Source organism: Maylandia zebra, linkage group LG13 (genome assembly GCF_041146795.1).
Source record: "Maylandia zebra isolate NMK-2024a linkage group LG13, Mzebra_GT3a, whole genome shotgun sequence".
In the NCBI taxonomy this organism is placed as follows: Eukaryota; Metazoa; Chordata; class Actinopteri; order Cichliformes; family Cichlidae; genus Maylandia; species Maylandia zebra.
In genome coordinates this window covers 33,572,613-33,587,781 of record NC_135179.1, presented here as the reverse complement: position 1 = coordinate 33,587,781, position 15,169 = coordinate 33,572,613, and the positions used below count along the sequence as shown (strand labels likewise).

The 15,169-nt window shown below is 44.0% G+C and overlaps 1 protein-coding gene and 1 long non-coding RNA gene across 5 annotated transcripts; one reads left to right on the top strand and one right to left on the bottom strand.

Moving 5' to 3' along the window:
• Positions 1-2,254: 2,254 nt before the first annotated feature.
• On the top strand, positions 2,255-12,185 carry tspan14 (tetraspanin 14). Of its 4 annotated transcripts, none has more exons than XM_014413288.4 (9): positions 2,255-2,403; positions 5,322-5,454; positions 6,017-6,067; positions 7,736-7,882; positions 7,969-8,139; positions 8,257-8,382; positions 8,451-8,498; positions 8,676-8,789; positions 11,416-12,185. In XM_014413288.4, the coding sequence occupies exons 2-9, from the start codon at positions 5,374-5,376 to the stop codon at positions 11,479-11,481; spliced, it is 804 nt and encodes a 267-aa protein (XP_014268774.2). In that variant the 5' UTR covers positions 2,255-2,403; positions 5,322-5,373; the 3' UTR covers positions 11,482-12,185. The 4 variants fall into 4 exon arrangements, with proteins under 4 accessions (XP_014268774.2, XP_076748058.1, XP_014268775.2 ...); XM_076891943.1 differs by having other exon boundaries at positions 2,267-2,403; positions 5,374-5,454; XM_014413289.4 differs by lacking the exon at positions 2,255-2,403 and adding an exon at positions 3,598-3,699.
• On the bottom strand, positions 8,783-15,149 carry LOC143421835 (uncharacterized). Its single transcript, XR_013101447.1, has 3 exons — positions 14,856-15,149; positions 13,175-13,330; positions 8,783-9,520 (listed from the first exon to the last, which is right to left on the bottom strand). It is a non-coding gene; the product is annotated as an uncharacterized LOC143421835 (long non-coding RNA).
• Positions 15,150-15,169: the final 20 nt, after the last annotated feature.

Genomic DNA, 15,169 nt, shown 5'->3' with positions numbered 1-15,169 from the left:
ACATAAAAAAGTAGTATCGTGCCATCTCTAGTATATATTTTGAAATATTTTGTCGCTTTTCTAAATAAGATAAGATAAGATAAGATAAGATAAGATAAGATAAGATAAGATAACCTTTATTAGTCCCACACGTGGGAAATTTGTTTTGTCACAGCAGGAAATGGACAGTGCAAAAGTTATGAGGCAAAAATTAGAATACAATAAGAATAAATACAGTACACAACTGTACAGAATAGAATAAAATAATATACTATATACAGTAGAATAAAATAAAATAAATATACAATAAGATAAAAATAGAATACAAATACAAATACTATATACAACTGAGTAAAAATACAACGATGACAGAAAGGATTATTGCATATGTATGGATGTGTGTGCTTGATCAGTTAAAGTCTTTATTATGGAGTCTGACAGCAGTGGGGAGGAAAGACCTGCGAAATCTCTCCGTCCCACACCGTGGGTGCCGCAGTCTCCCACTGAAGGAGCTGCTCAGTGCTGTCACAGTCTGCTGCATGGGGTGGGAGATGTTGTCCATCAGGGATGACAGCTTAGCCGCCGTTCTCCTGTCACTCACCACCTCCACTGGGTCCAGAGGGCATCCTAGAACAGAGCTGGCCCTTCGGATCAGCCTGTTCAGTCTCTTCCTGTCCCCAGCAGAGATGCTGCCGCCCCAGCAGACCACGCCATAAAAGATAGCAGAAGCCACAACAGAGTCATAGAATTTCTTCAGGAGTGGGCCCTCCACTCCAAACGACCTGAGTCTCCGCAGCAGGTACAGCCTGCTCTGCCCTTTCCTGTAGAGGGCGTCTGAGTTATGAGTCCAGTCCAGTCTATTGTTCAGATGAACACCAAGGTACCTGTAGCTGTCCACAGCCTCAATGTCCATACCTTGGATGTTCAGTGGTTGCAGTGGAGAATGCTTGTGCCTGCGGAAGTCTACCACCAGTTCCTTGGTTTTACTGGCGTTGATCTGGAGGTAGTTCAGCTGGCACCAGTCCACAAAGTCTTGGGTCAGACCTCTGTACTCCTTGTCGTCCCCATCAGTGATGAGGCCGACTATTGCAGAGTCATCAGAGAACTTCTGCAGGAAGCACTGGGTGGAATTGTGGGAGAAGTCTGCAGTGTAGATGGTGAAGAGGAACGGAGCCAGAACCGTTCCCTGTGGGGCCCCCGTACTGCAGACGACCCTGTCCGACACACAGCCCTGAGTCCTCACATACTGTGGTCGGTCGGTGAGGTAGTCCAGGATCCAGGTAGTGAGGTGATGGTCCACTCCAGAGTTCACCAGCTTGTCCTTTAGAACCGAGGGAAGAATAGTGTTGAAGGCACTGGAGAAATCAAAGAACATGATTCTCACAGTGCTTCCAGCGGTCTCCAGGTGAGCGAGGGAACGATGTAGGAGGTGAATGACGGCATCATCCGCTCCAATGCCAGGCTGGTAGGCAAACTGAAGTGGGTCCAGTGATGAGCTTATTAGGCGCCGAAGCTGAGCCAGGACCAACCGCTCCAGGGTCTTCATCAGGTGGGATGTCAGAGCCACCGGCCTGTAGCTGTTGAGGTCTTTGGGGCGTGAAGTCTTTGGCACTGGTACAACACAGGATGTTTTCCAGAGCTGTGGGACTCTTCCCAACCTCAGGCTCAGGTTGAAGAGGTGCTCCATCACCCCACACAGTTGGTCCGCGCAGGACCTGACGACCCTCGAGCTGATGCCATCTGGACCCGCTGCCTTCTTGCCATTAATCCTCCTCAGTTCCCTCCTAACCTGGGTGGTTGAGAGAGACAGGCTGGAGCCTTGTGTTGAGTGTGTATTGGATGCTGCAGTTGGGGGTGGGGGGGAGTGAGCAGGGTGAATAGAGGAGGTGTGAAGTGTCTGAGGTGGAACAGCAGCAGTGGGGGTGGGTGAGTCTGCAGCCGATGTTGTAGACTGCCTCATGGTTGAATCAAATCTGTTGAAGAAATGATTCAGTTCATTTGCCCACCTCACATCCCTCCCAGGCAGAGAGTTCTGCTGTTTGTGGCCCGAGATGGTTCTGAGGCCTCTCCAGACTTCACCAACGTTGTTTTGTTGAAGCTGGTTCTCCAAATTAACTTCTAGTTCCTTAGTGGAATATTCGCTTCTATTCTATTCTCTCGCTCTCTGCGCGGTTGTGTAAAACCTTTTCAGTGCTCAGTATAAATTAACAGTTGGTGCGTTAACGCAGATTTCAGGCGTTTGTTGTTGCAGTTCTCTTCTCCTCTAGCAGGTGTCACTGATTCACTCTGTCCCCTGTTGCACCACAGAAGAAGAGGAAGTGCGTTAACAGCGGAAGAAAAGGAAGTTCGGCTCTCAACTCAAAGTTAAAACATTATCGATTAGAGATCGGAGCGGGAGAAGGATCTATTGGTCAGTGATCGGAGGTGAGTTTCGGGAGGAGCTCGCTTCTGCTTTTATACGTTGTGTCTCTTCCTTAGCTTTTCCGTGCTAACATTTAGCATCAGGAACTTCCTGTTTGTCGATACCAAAACTGAGTAATAGACCAGTCAATAATATGATGGCAAACTGACGAATGGTGGGCAATAATCGATGCTCTGCGGATTGACGTGGGTTGATAATCGATTAATTAGGAATTACAGGTCAGCCTGAGCTGAACTCAGTAACTGATCAATTACTCATCACCGGAACTCATCACTGATCAATAAGACCAGACAGGGAATAGTTTGCCAGTTTATTAAACTTCAGTGTGATTGGACTGTGATCAATAAAACCCCTATCAGTGCAGTGTGAAAAGACCTGATCAATAAACTTTAACCCGAATCCAATCAGACCGATTGGAGGGTCACATCTGCTGTCTTCAGCCCGCCCTGTGAAACAAGTAACGACGAAGACGTCGTTTCTCAAAAAAGCTCCAATTTATTCGTTAGATTAAACACAAGAAGTAACACATCCGAATCATTTATTTATTGTAGAAGAAGAGCATTATGGGCAAGGGCTAAGTATGGATGGAGAGCGGCGTTATTTATGCTGAAATAAAGAAGATGTATAACAGAGCGCTCACTGTGAACGATTGAACTGATGACTGCGAGCATTTTAAAACTGACCTTACAGCTGCTACAAAAACATTTTAATAAACGATGTTAAAATAGAAAAGTCCACGTCCGCCTGCAGCCTCGCTCGGCTCTGCTCGTCAGGCCTGAAAGCGTCTGATTGGCTGCTCTGCCCTCATTGCATCCACGACCCGTTCAGCTGCGATAAGTCTGCTAACTGTACGTTAATGGTAACAGATGGCCAATGTGATTATGGGGTCACTGCTAACAGTTAAACAGCTAATGCTAACATGTACGCCGACCAAGTTAACGTTTGTGTGACTGTTTAATACTTCAGTGTTGTTGAAACGGGAGCTTTACTGACATCTGAACTTCCTCTTAAAGTGTTGTTCAGTGTGACGAACTGTGTCGACTTCAGCTGTTAGTGGGTGGGAGCTGTGTGTGACACTGGTATTGATTTCACTGCGTGTTGTGCTCGTATAACTATGCATGTGACAAATAAAGAATCTTGATACTGTTGTAAACCTTTATTCTGAAAGCATCTAACTTCCCGTTAAGCCAAAATATCTCTGACCCCTGACCTTAACCACTTACGTCTGAAAACTCGTCACCTGACTGTCAGCTGTCCACACAGCCTGGACCAGGGGTCCGTTCTTCGTACCTCGCTAAGTAAGTTAGCTGGATTTGATTGTTGACGATTTCGCGTGATCTTGGATCGTTCGGTTCTCCGAAGCTCATCCGGGACTTGCTGTCATAGCAACAGATCCGTAAGCGTAAACCTGCTTGGGAGCAGGCTTACTTTATGTAAACAGGATTAGATCGCGCCCACTCAGGTATATCCGCTTCATTTATACATATGATCAATGTAACTAAAGATAATGCAGTACTTGATCCTTTTATTGATTTCATACAGATACATACTATTAATCATTCTATGTCATGTATTTGATTATTTCAGATGTAATTCATATTTTAGAGTAGTAATAGTAAATTACTTCATGTAATCAAGATGAGAGACCACGGCTATAAAAGCGAAGGTGGATTTGGGAAGCCTGTCGCAGCCATGTCCTGTCCGTATACGCGAGCCACCCATTGCGGAAGGTGCAAGATTGATAAGGAGAGTTTTCAGAATTCAGCGTATATTGCGGGACAGACAGGATCCTTTAGCTCAGCGCGACAGTGTGCTCATAGAGAGATATCGATTTTCCCTTGAGGGTATTATTCACTTAACCAACTTGTTGACGAAGGGGTGCAGGACCACCACCTGTCTTTTTTTGCTCTGCCCTTGGTTGCTGTTATAAACAAACAGATTATTTCAGGGTCTCTTTGCAAGAGACTAAAAGCAATATAAGTGATAAATATTACCATTCTGTAGAATATTCTTATATTTCACTTTTACTTGTTCCCATGTTCTAGTGGGTCCTGTTGTGGCTCTAATGTGAAAGAGGATATAATGTAATATAATATAATATAATATAATATAATGTAATATAATATTGGATAATATGGTGTGATATGATAAATCTACCCTACCGCCTACTGGTGTTGGCCAGAGGGGCCGATGGCGCGATATGGCAGCCTGGCTTCTGTCAGTCTGCCCCAGGGCAGCTGTGGCTACAACTGTAGCTGCCTCCACCAGTGTGTGAATGTGAGAGTGACTGGATAGTGGCATTGTAAATCGCTTTGGGTGCCTTGAAAAGCGCTATATAAATCCACTCCATTATTATTGTTATTATTAAATTACTTACGAGTTTGATTTGTCAGCAACTTTCTGCCAGCCCTCTCTCCTTGCTTTTGCAGCCTTTGCAGTGTTCCCTTGCGTTTTAATTAAACTCTGAAACTCCTGAAATCCCTCAATCAAGAGTTCTTGCTCTGCTGCTGAAAAATACTGAGCGCGCTCCTTCGACATTTTCGCCGACCAATCAAAGGGTTGCCGATCAATGTTTCTACTATCGATGCGTAGCCCCTGTTAAGCCACCCAGTGATCTCACATTACTTCATCCAGCTATACTAATCGTCAACAACAGGTGTGTTCGGAGAACCGGAATAGCGAGCTCAAAGTTAGCGCGATGATTTGATCTTGGATGTAGTAAGCGAGGTACGAAGAACGGACCCCAGGTGAATAGCAGTGATGGCACATCTGTGCGTGGGTCAGTGTGGCGCTCTGACTGATGATGTTAAATTTTTTGATGTAACCTGACAGTCACATGTCGCATCTGCAGTGAGCTCCTTACATGAACCTATTTTCTGTTTGAGTAAACTATGACAGACTCTGTTTCCTGTTTTCTCAGAACTTCAGCGCATCACTTCCTGTTTGGTTATAGTGTGTGGATTCTTTCTCAGATGTATTACTATCGCTATGAGAATGCTGAGATCAACTGCTGCTACAAATACCTGATGTTCAGCTACAATATTATCTTCTGGGTGAGTTTCACACATCTATCACCTGTTCCTCTTGTCTGACCTCAATGGCATGATGCCGTTTGTTTTCCATGACAAAAAGATAAAAAAAAAAAAAATGAAGTAGTAGAAGGTACATGAGTATGGGAGACCATTGCCCCCTGCTGGCAGCATGCAGATACAGCAGAGGTTCTGCACACACCAGAACAGAACAATAACAAGAGAACAGAGCTAAAGAGATTTCCTGTGTCTGTGCTGTTTCCTGTACAGACTTTCACTGAGCTAAACTAGACACTCTGTTTCCTGTCTGCCCATGGGTGACAGGAAGTGAGGTCACTCGCTTCCTGTTTAGAGGAAGTGTGGGGTTAACAGATGAGATTGTGTGAGGTTCAGTCTGTCCAACACTTCTTGTCTGTGACATGTTTATATGAGTTTGGCTGACTGCAGCAGACCAACCAATCAGACACTGTGTGGTCACATGTAAAACATCTGGAATTAATTCAGCAGGGTGGGATCGGTCTAAACGTTGGTCAGTTGAGTCTTGTTTCCGTGGCTCTGTTTAATTGCTGGTGTGTCTGTGTTGCAGCTGGCTGGCATTGCCTTCATTGCAGCAGGTTTCTGGGCATGGAGTGAGAAGGTGAGTGACGCTGAGGGGTGTGGTCTCAGTCTTTGTCTTGCTGAGAGCAAGTGTAAGTCTCGCGATGAGTCATCAACAGAGATGGGCAGTAACGCGTTACAAGTAACGTTACAAGTTACAAGTAACGCGTTACTGTAATCTGATTACTTTTTTCAAGTAACGAGTAAAGTAAGGGATTACTATTGCAAAATCGGTAATTAGATTACCGTTACTTTCCCGTAGGAACGCTGCGTTACTGCGTTACTAAAACCGTGATTTTTTTGCGAGAATGTCTCACGACAGTGACGTAAGCGAGTGCGACGTTCGTGACAACAGCTGTGTGCAGATCAACAATGGATCATATATCGAGTGCGGAGAGAGTATGAGCGTGCAGCGTTTAAAGCATGGAAGTACTGACCTTACTTTGAGTTTGATCCCATAAAAAGTGACAAAAACATTAGTGTCCACTGTGCGTGGGAAGAAAACTTTTTACAGTGAAAAAAACCCCTAAACTTCCAAGCAAGCACCGAGTGCGCAACGAGGTAATGGGAAACTCGCGGATTCTTCCACTGACCGCGGCACACCTGCACCAGGGTAAACCTCCGCCTACCCCACTCCTGCTTTACAGGTGAAAATAGAGCAACAGGACCGCTGAGTCTGTGACTTTATTTATTTTCTGCTGTGTTTTACTTGCATCTATTTGAAAGACTGAGTGTAAACACACAAAATATTTTATTTTATGTGCTGGAATGTGCAGAAAATAGGTTTAAATGTTAAACTAATTTATTCAAGTCAGAGAATGTTGCAGATAATTTAATGTTTGCTTGATGCATAAAGTTAAAAGATTAAAACTAATAAAACAAGTTAAAAAAAGAGACTTTTCCATTTGATTACATTTTGTATGATGGATTATGCAGAAAAAGTAGAATGGGGCTGAAAGATCTATCGCTTTATCACCTGTTCAGGTTGTAAATCGTGTTTTTAAAAAGTAACTAAGTAACTAAGTAATTAATTACTTTTGAAAATAAGTAATCAGTAAAGTAACAGGATTACTTTTTTGGGGGAGTAATCAGTAATTAGTTACTGATTACTTTTTTCAAGTAACTTGACCAACACTGGTCATCAACACATGAAAACTTTAAGTCTAGGCTGTTTCTACTGAAATGACTTAGACCACAGTTTGTTTTCTCAAACTGCAAGCTTTTAGATGACAATGCGAAGAACAGCTGATCAACGGCTTTGACTTTTAGGTGTCGGGGGTTGGTTTTGCCTGTTTCCACGCCGACCAATCCTGTAATAACAGGTGACTCCATCTAGATCAGGGGTGGGGAACTCCAGGCCTCAAGGCTCAGTGTCCTGCAGGTTTAGACGTGTCTGCTGATTCAAATGGTTAAATGACCTCCTCAACATGTCTTGAAATTCTCCAGAACCCTGGTAATGAATTCGTCATTTGATTCAGGTGCGTTGACTGAAGGTGATGTCTAAAACCTGCAGGACACCGGCCCTCGAGGCCCTGATTTACAGCCATCTTCACAAACATTTTCCTGCTGTGACCAAAACTCGGCCGGAGCACCAAATTTGATTCATAGTTTGGGGAAAAACAAAAAACGATTTCACCACGGTCAGCTGAAACCACTTTGCTGTGATGGTTGCTGCAGACTACATGAGGCTTTCTCTGCTGGTTCACAGGGAGTGCTGATGGACCTAACCCAGGTAACCCGGGTGCACGGGTTCGACCCAGTTTGGTTGGTTCTGGCAGTTGGTGGCATCACCTTCGTCCTGGGGTTTGCTGGCTGCGTGGGAGCGCTGAGGGAAAACATCTGTCTGCTGAAGTTTGTACGTGAACACATTTTAAGCTGGAAACTTCCTGCTGTGCATCAGATTTTCAATGTTGAAATGTTCTGTGTGGTTCTTGTGATCAGTTCTCAGGTGTGATTGGCTTGATCTTCTTCCTGGAGCTGACGGCGGCAGTGCTGGTGGTGGTTTTCCAAAGTCAGGTCAGAGCATGGATCAACGAGTTCTTCCTGGCAAACATCAAGGGGTACAGAGACGACATCGACCTGCAGAACCTCATCGACTCTGTGCAGAGGATGGTAAAACATCTGTTCCCTTTAGTACCGGGGAAAAAAACCTTGAGAACTATTTCTTTATAGAGGAACTTTCAGCTTTTAGTTCTTTGGGGTCTTACCTTTGGAACTATTCTCACACAGAACGCCTGCTGTGGCGCTCAGACCCCGCAGGACTGGAACCAGAACGTGTACTTCAGCTGCGACGAGAATAACCGTAGCAGAGAGAAGTGCGGCGTTCCGTTCTCCTGCTGCATCCAAGATCCTGCTGTGAGTTGATCAATAATCAGTTCTGATCGGTGCAGGCAATCAAACCGTTAACCTGCCATCTGTTTCAGGACTTGGTGATGAACACTCAGTGTGGCTATGACGTGAGGCGCAACCAGGTGAGGTCACTTCCTGTGGTGTCATTTAACACCTGCTGGACAGGTGAGCAGATATAACATGAGGCCGATGTGGCATCCCAGCTGCTGACAGAGGAATAGACTTGTATAAATAAGTTGCATGTTCCATTGAGAACCTCACAGCCTAACGTTCTCTGATGTTCTCGGGTTCCTGTGCAGTCAGAGTGGAGTAAGCATATCTACACCAAAGGCTGCATTGCGGCGTTGGAGGACTGGTTGCCGAGAAATCTGTACACGGTGGCCATCGTCTTCGTAGTCATCTCCCTGCTGCAGGTAAGCAAACATCTTTTACTCTGTGAGAAGGCTCAGGGTTTTATCAGCGTCAGAACTTTGACCTGATAAGTTCCCACTGCTGGAGGCTTCCTGAACAACTTTCACATCCTTTGGAGGTTTGCAGCAGGCGATTCATTCACCTGGCTGTTTTTCTCGACGTTCTGAAGTGTCACAGATGGCTTTCAGGTAGATTGGCGAGATCCAAACGGCCCCAAAACACAAATTGCTGTTTGTGCGAATATCCACATATGTGTGGTTCAGGTGTCTGACAGAGCAACCCAACCCTCATAAACTCCTATTTTATTCACAAAAGAACAGAAAACCATCAAACTGAGAAAATCATTTCACCGTTTCGACAATATCTGGTCTGTGAGCTGAGCAGTCTCTCTCGCTCTGCTTCGTCCTGTTGTTGGTATAAAAGCTCTGGACTGCAGTCGGGCAGGTTCAGCAGCCGGACTCTTCTTCTGCAGAGCCGTGCTGCTTGAATAGATGCAGTTTAGCATGGTCCTGATCGGACATGAAGGCCTTCCTGAAGAACACATCTGGACAGAGCAGATGTGGCTCTAGAACCGGTTTGTACTTTTCTGCACTGATGGAGCCTTTCCAGATGTGCAGGGTGACTGGTTTCCATCTCAGAATTATGTCGGTTTTTAACGCAGTGTTGCCTGAGGATCAGTCATCAGCCTCATCCCTCCAGGGAGGCCTCCAGGGTATTTTGATGAAGTCATGTTCTGTAGATGATTAGATGTTCACAGTGATGTGTAGTTTTCACAGTGGGCAAGCTCTGCCTCTCTAATATGCTCTTTACGTAACTTTCTTACTTTAAATGAAAAGAAGACAGAAATTATTGTTTTTGATAGAAATATGCCTCTGGGACAACTGACTGGCACATTCGGGCCTGTTGCTAACCACCTCACTGATGCTGCTAGGAATCTTGGAGTTTTCATGGATAGCTCCTTCAAACTAGATAAACAGGTCTCTACTGTAAATGGTAAATGGCCTGTATTTATATAGCGCTTTACTAGTCCCTAAGGACCCCAAAGCGCTTTACATATCCAGTCATCCACCCATTCACACACACATTCACACACTGGTGATGGCAAGCTACATTGTAGCCACAGCCACCCTGGGGCGCACTGACAGAGGTGAGGCTGCCGGACACTGGCGCCACCGGGCCCTCTGACCACCACCAGTAGGCAGTGGGTGAAGTGTCTTGCCCAAGGACACAACGACCGAGACTGTCCAAGCCGGGGCTCGAACCGGCAACCTTCCGATTACAAGGCGAACTCCCAACTCTTGAGCCACGATCGCTTACTGTGGTAAAAACCAGCTTTCACCAACTACGCCTAATTTCTAAGGCTAAACCTTACATACCTCACAAAGATCTGGAGAAACTCATTCATGCTTTCATCACTTCAAGACTGGATTATTGTAATTCTCTCTACTTGGGCCTACAATCTTCTCTTCTTCAGCGTTTGCAGCTGGTCCAAAATGCCGCAGCACGTCTCTTGACTGGCACTAGAAAGTACGATTCTATCACCCCTGTTCTGGCAAATTTACACTGGCTTCCTATTAAATACCAAATTGATTTTAAAATTTTATTGTTTACTTATAAAATTCTAAACAATATGGCACCTGACTACCTAGCTGATCTCCTCTGTCTGTATAGCCCTCAGAGAGCACTAAGATCATCGGGCCAACTGCTCTTAGTGCAACCTAGGTCTCGGCTGAAGACCAGAGGAGACCGTGCCTTTGCCGTTGCTGCACCCAGGTTATGGAATACTCTTCCTCTTCATATTCGCGCATCAGATTCCATTCAGTCTTTTAAATCACGTTTAAAAACGTATTTGTTTAACCTGGCATTCAAGGCGAATTAGGGTAATTTACATCTGGCTTTGCATTTAGATTATGTAATTATTTTATATTTTATTTATATCTGTAATTTATATTTTATATTGTGATTTTTTTTTTTTTATCTGTATCATGATTTTACTGGAAAGCACTTTGGTGTACTTCGGTCTTTAAAAATGTGCTATATAAATAAATTTTGATTGATTGATATACCCGATCATGTGACCCACCTGCTGAAAATTATCATGATTATCTGTTAAATGTTCCTCCAGCTGTTTCTCTTTAGAACTTTTTAAAGATGTGTGGCTTCCATCAAATTCAGAACAAGCTCGTGTTGGTCTAAAAGCTGAAATTGTTCTCTCAGTTAACTCAGGACTTTTGGACTTTAGAAAGTCGTGGTCAGGTGAGTGCGATTCTACCTGCAGGGATTTAGATAAAGAAGAAGAAGAACAGGTGGAAATGTGGCTTCTCCAGTGGTTCCAGCTGTCAGGTGTGTGTGTTAGGTGCTTGTAATGACCTGAGCCCACCTCTGCTGTCACAGCTAAACGATCCCACAGAGTCCACTCAGCCGTCTCTGCTCTCACCTGCTCACTCTGTTAGATTCACTCCTCATCAGGTGTATTTCTTTACAACACCTGTGTTTATAATCTGTTATAAACTCACCTGCACAACTTGTGCTTTCATCAGCTCATCTGAACTCTGGTGGTACTTTGAAGTAGTGCTATCTGTGTACCTGTCTGCCTGAGTACTTACTGGCTGATGTGTCTCTGAGCAGATGGTGGGGATCTACCTGGCCAGGAATCTGATCGCCGACATCGAGAAGGTTAAATTCAGCTACTGAAGCCTGCAAGGGGAGGGTGGGGAGCTTACACCAGGTGTTACAGGACCAACTTTCTTCAGATGTGCCTTCTTCTTCCTCTTCCTCCTCTGATGTCATTGCCATCGTAACTGAAACAAGGCATTCTGTTGTAAACTGGGAACGTACAACAGCACGGAAGCCACTTTCTGTTTGTGTATTTTGTTTTGTTTTTTTGCTTGTTCGGGGTCATGTGACGAAGTTCCACCCTAGGCTGCTTCGATGAATGTTTAGAAACCAATGTGACCTTTGACCTACCGACTTTACCGCTTAGTGCTTCCTAGAACAGAGTTCAGGTTCTCTGCGGGCGGTCCGAGGATCACCAGTACTTAACCTCCATCAATCGGCTGATAATTTTCTGAATAAACAACTTCCGGTCTGTGACATCAAATGTGATGTCATCACAGAAGGCTGAAGACAAACCTGGGTAGTACCACAAAAGAAGAAGCCTTAAATTCAAACTGTTCCTGTAAAGGTGATCGTGTGATTAAGTCAGCCGTTAGTAACACTGGACTGCTGTTAACAAGCTTTGAATACATAAAGTTTTGTTGAAATAAAGATTTCAGGACTTTTATTGTTGAAACTTCCTACTTTTGTTTCCTGTTTAAAGGCATTTATTCTGAAGTAGTGTCTAATAAAGTGAATTTTTACCTTTTTGTATTTGCCAGAATAAAAATTTGTTTTGTTTATTTTGTCCTGATCAGTTATTGATTGCCAAGTTTCCACAAGACAAAACTGATTGATTTGATAAAAAAAAAAAACCCGGCTAATTGAGTAAAAGGTCACAAATTGGATGAATCTGTAAGACAGGAATTTACAACATATCTGTGACTGACTGGTTCCTTAAAGTAAAACCAATAAAATCTGAGTTTGTTAACCCCGAGATGAGGAAAACTAGTTTTCTGTTCCAGAAAGACCATTAAAGCTAACTGAGTCAGTTGCCATGGTAACAGATTCTCTGACCCTCCCCTCCTGCTGCACCTGAACCAAGTGACTGATACTCTGACTCATAAAGTAAAATCTGTCAAAGCTCAGAGGAGAGAAGTAATCTGCAGGTGTTCATGTTTGTAGAAAAGCTAAATCCCAGACTGATGTTAGTTTGCTGCTTTGTTTACAGTCATTCAGTCGTCAATATATCAGGATGGAGGCAGTGATGATGTCACAGATCAGGATCAAATCTGTAGCCTCCATCTTCACTCTGTGTACAGTGATGACGTCACTGCATCTTACACACTGATCAATCATCTCTTATTATAATCTGTGTTTAATCATTTTTATCCAGTAATGGTAATGCTATAGGTAACTAATATCAGGCCCATCAGCAGGCTGAGTGTGTTTAGATCTTTAGTTTGTGTTTCCGTACGTTTTGTCTCAAACATAAGGGTTAGGCTTAGATTTCACATGTAAAATTAGGATTGCATTGTACGTGAACGATGACAAAGGCCTGTTGTATTCTATTCTGTTTTTAAGCTGGGGAAATCATGACAGCAGTTTGGGATGACCAGTTCATCCCAAACCAGCTTGATGGGGTTTAAGTCTGGAGACTGTGCTGGACACTCCATGTTTACAAGCTCACCATCTTGTTCTTTTTTCCTGAGGTAGTTTTGGCACAGCCTGGTCTTGTGTTTTAGGTCATTATGTTGCTGTAGGATGAACCCCTGACCAACTAGGTGCATACCAGAGGGTACTGCATGGCACTGCAGAATGCCGTGGTAGTCACTGACCCTGGATCAGCAAACAGCCCGAGACTATCACACTTCGTCCTCCATGTTTGACAGTCGATGCCACACACTGTGGAACCGTCTTTTCATCTTCTCCACGGCGTACAAAGATCCTGTGTGAAGAACCAAAGAGTTCAAATGTTGATTCCTCCATAATAACTTCTTCATGTTGTCCTGTGAGCCGCCTATCAAGCTGTTAACGCTCCGAAACTTGGCCTGTGTTTCAGTTGTGTCTCTGGGTCTGCTAGAACTCTATGGGCTCAAAATGTGGTCATAAATATTTTGTACTTGTAAAAAAGATTTGTATGTGTAAAAAGAATTTGTGTGTGCGTAAAAAAGATTTGTGTGGACTTAGCCAAAAAAAAAAGTATGAATTTTGACCCTATTTTTCTTCCTTTCATCTGATTGGTCAATGTCATGTCAATCACAAATGTAACAATCCAATCAGAGAACAGATGGGTTTGGCTGTCGAGGGGCGCTTTTTTTGAACTGCAGGTCTTTGAAGGGAATAAATGCCCTTTTACATGCCAACCCAGCGTTTTCCTTCATCACCACTAAGGAAAACAGTCTGTGGTCGTCCGAGTGTGGTGATTTTTGTGTCACAGGTCTACGTGTTTAATACAGGGACTTCCACAGCCTTTTCAACAGCGCTGCGGACCGCGGGGTGGGGGCGGGCAGTGTTTTGGAAATGACAGTCTTCATTACAAAGCTTTCTTCGTTATGAATTAGCATACATGTTTTTATTGAACATTTGAAGAACCAGCAAAAAAACCAAACTCTTGTAGAGGACATAAAGTCAGAGATAGAAAAGACAAGGAGCAGGTGCATCTAGTACAGGTAGAGCTGCTGCAAAAACCCACAGAGCTCAGCAGCCAGCGCAACAAATTCTGGATCCTTTGCTTTTAGTTAGCAGTTAGCATTAGCAGCACATCCTGCGTCCGATGTGAAAGGACCTTTATGCTGCGCACTGTGACTCACAGCAATGGTCCTGGGTCAGCCCTGACTTTGTGTTAAACTAATCCTAAAGTAATAATGGTATTTCTAACCACTGATATAGCACAACTTTTTCCTTTCAACAGCTGCTGAAAGTTAGGGGACCTAGCTGCTATCGGATATTTATATAGCGATCCTCCAAACTGTATCACCCTTCAAGGACCTGCAGTTCAAAAAAGCGCCCAGCTGTTCTCTGATTGGATTGTTACATTTGTGATTGACATGACATTGACCAATCAGATGAAAGGAAGAAAAATAGGGTCAAAATTCATACTTTTTTTTTTTGGCTAAGTCCACACAAATCTTTTTTACAAGTACAAAATATTTATGACCACATTTTGAGCCCATAGACCTCTTCCTGTCAGTTTGTTTCTGAGTGCGAAGGAAACCGTGCTCACTGACACCTTGACTTTCTTTGCAATTTCTCTGTCGGACAGACCTACATTTTTATGATGGTCTGTTGTCTTCCATCGTTAATCACCTTTTTCTCGTTATTTCTGTAGCAACACACTACTTTCTGCACTACAATACCGTCCAGCTGATGCTCACAAGGGTATGGTATGGTGTTCCAACACTGCTTCAATGCAGACAGAGGGGGAAGTAATCCAGAAAAGTACATTATTTTCCAGTTTTGGATAACCTTACCTTTTTTAACCTCTGTCAGTTCACCACTCAGCATTTTACCATTTCAAGCTGTTCATTGGAATTGAACAACTTGAAATATGTTTTAAAGATAAACGTCACGGTCAGCGCTGACACGTGCTCCTCTGCATGAACACGGAGCCTCTGCAGCCACCTGATCACAGCTGATTTCTTTAATGTGTTTCACATAAACAGGATGTGAGTCAGTCACGTGGTTCTGACCCGCGACATCTCCGAGATGAATGCTGGAGATCATCATCGCTGCTGTTGGAGGAAGCGGAGTCTTTACTCCGCCCCCTTACCTGGGAGGCTCACTC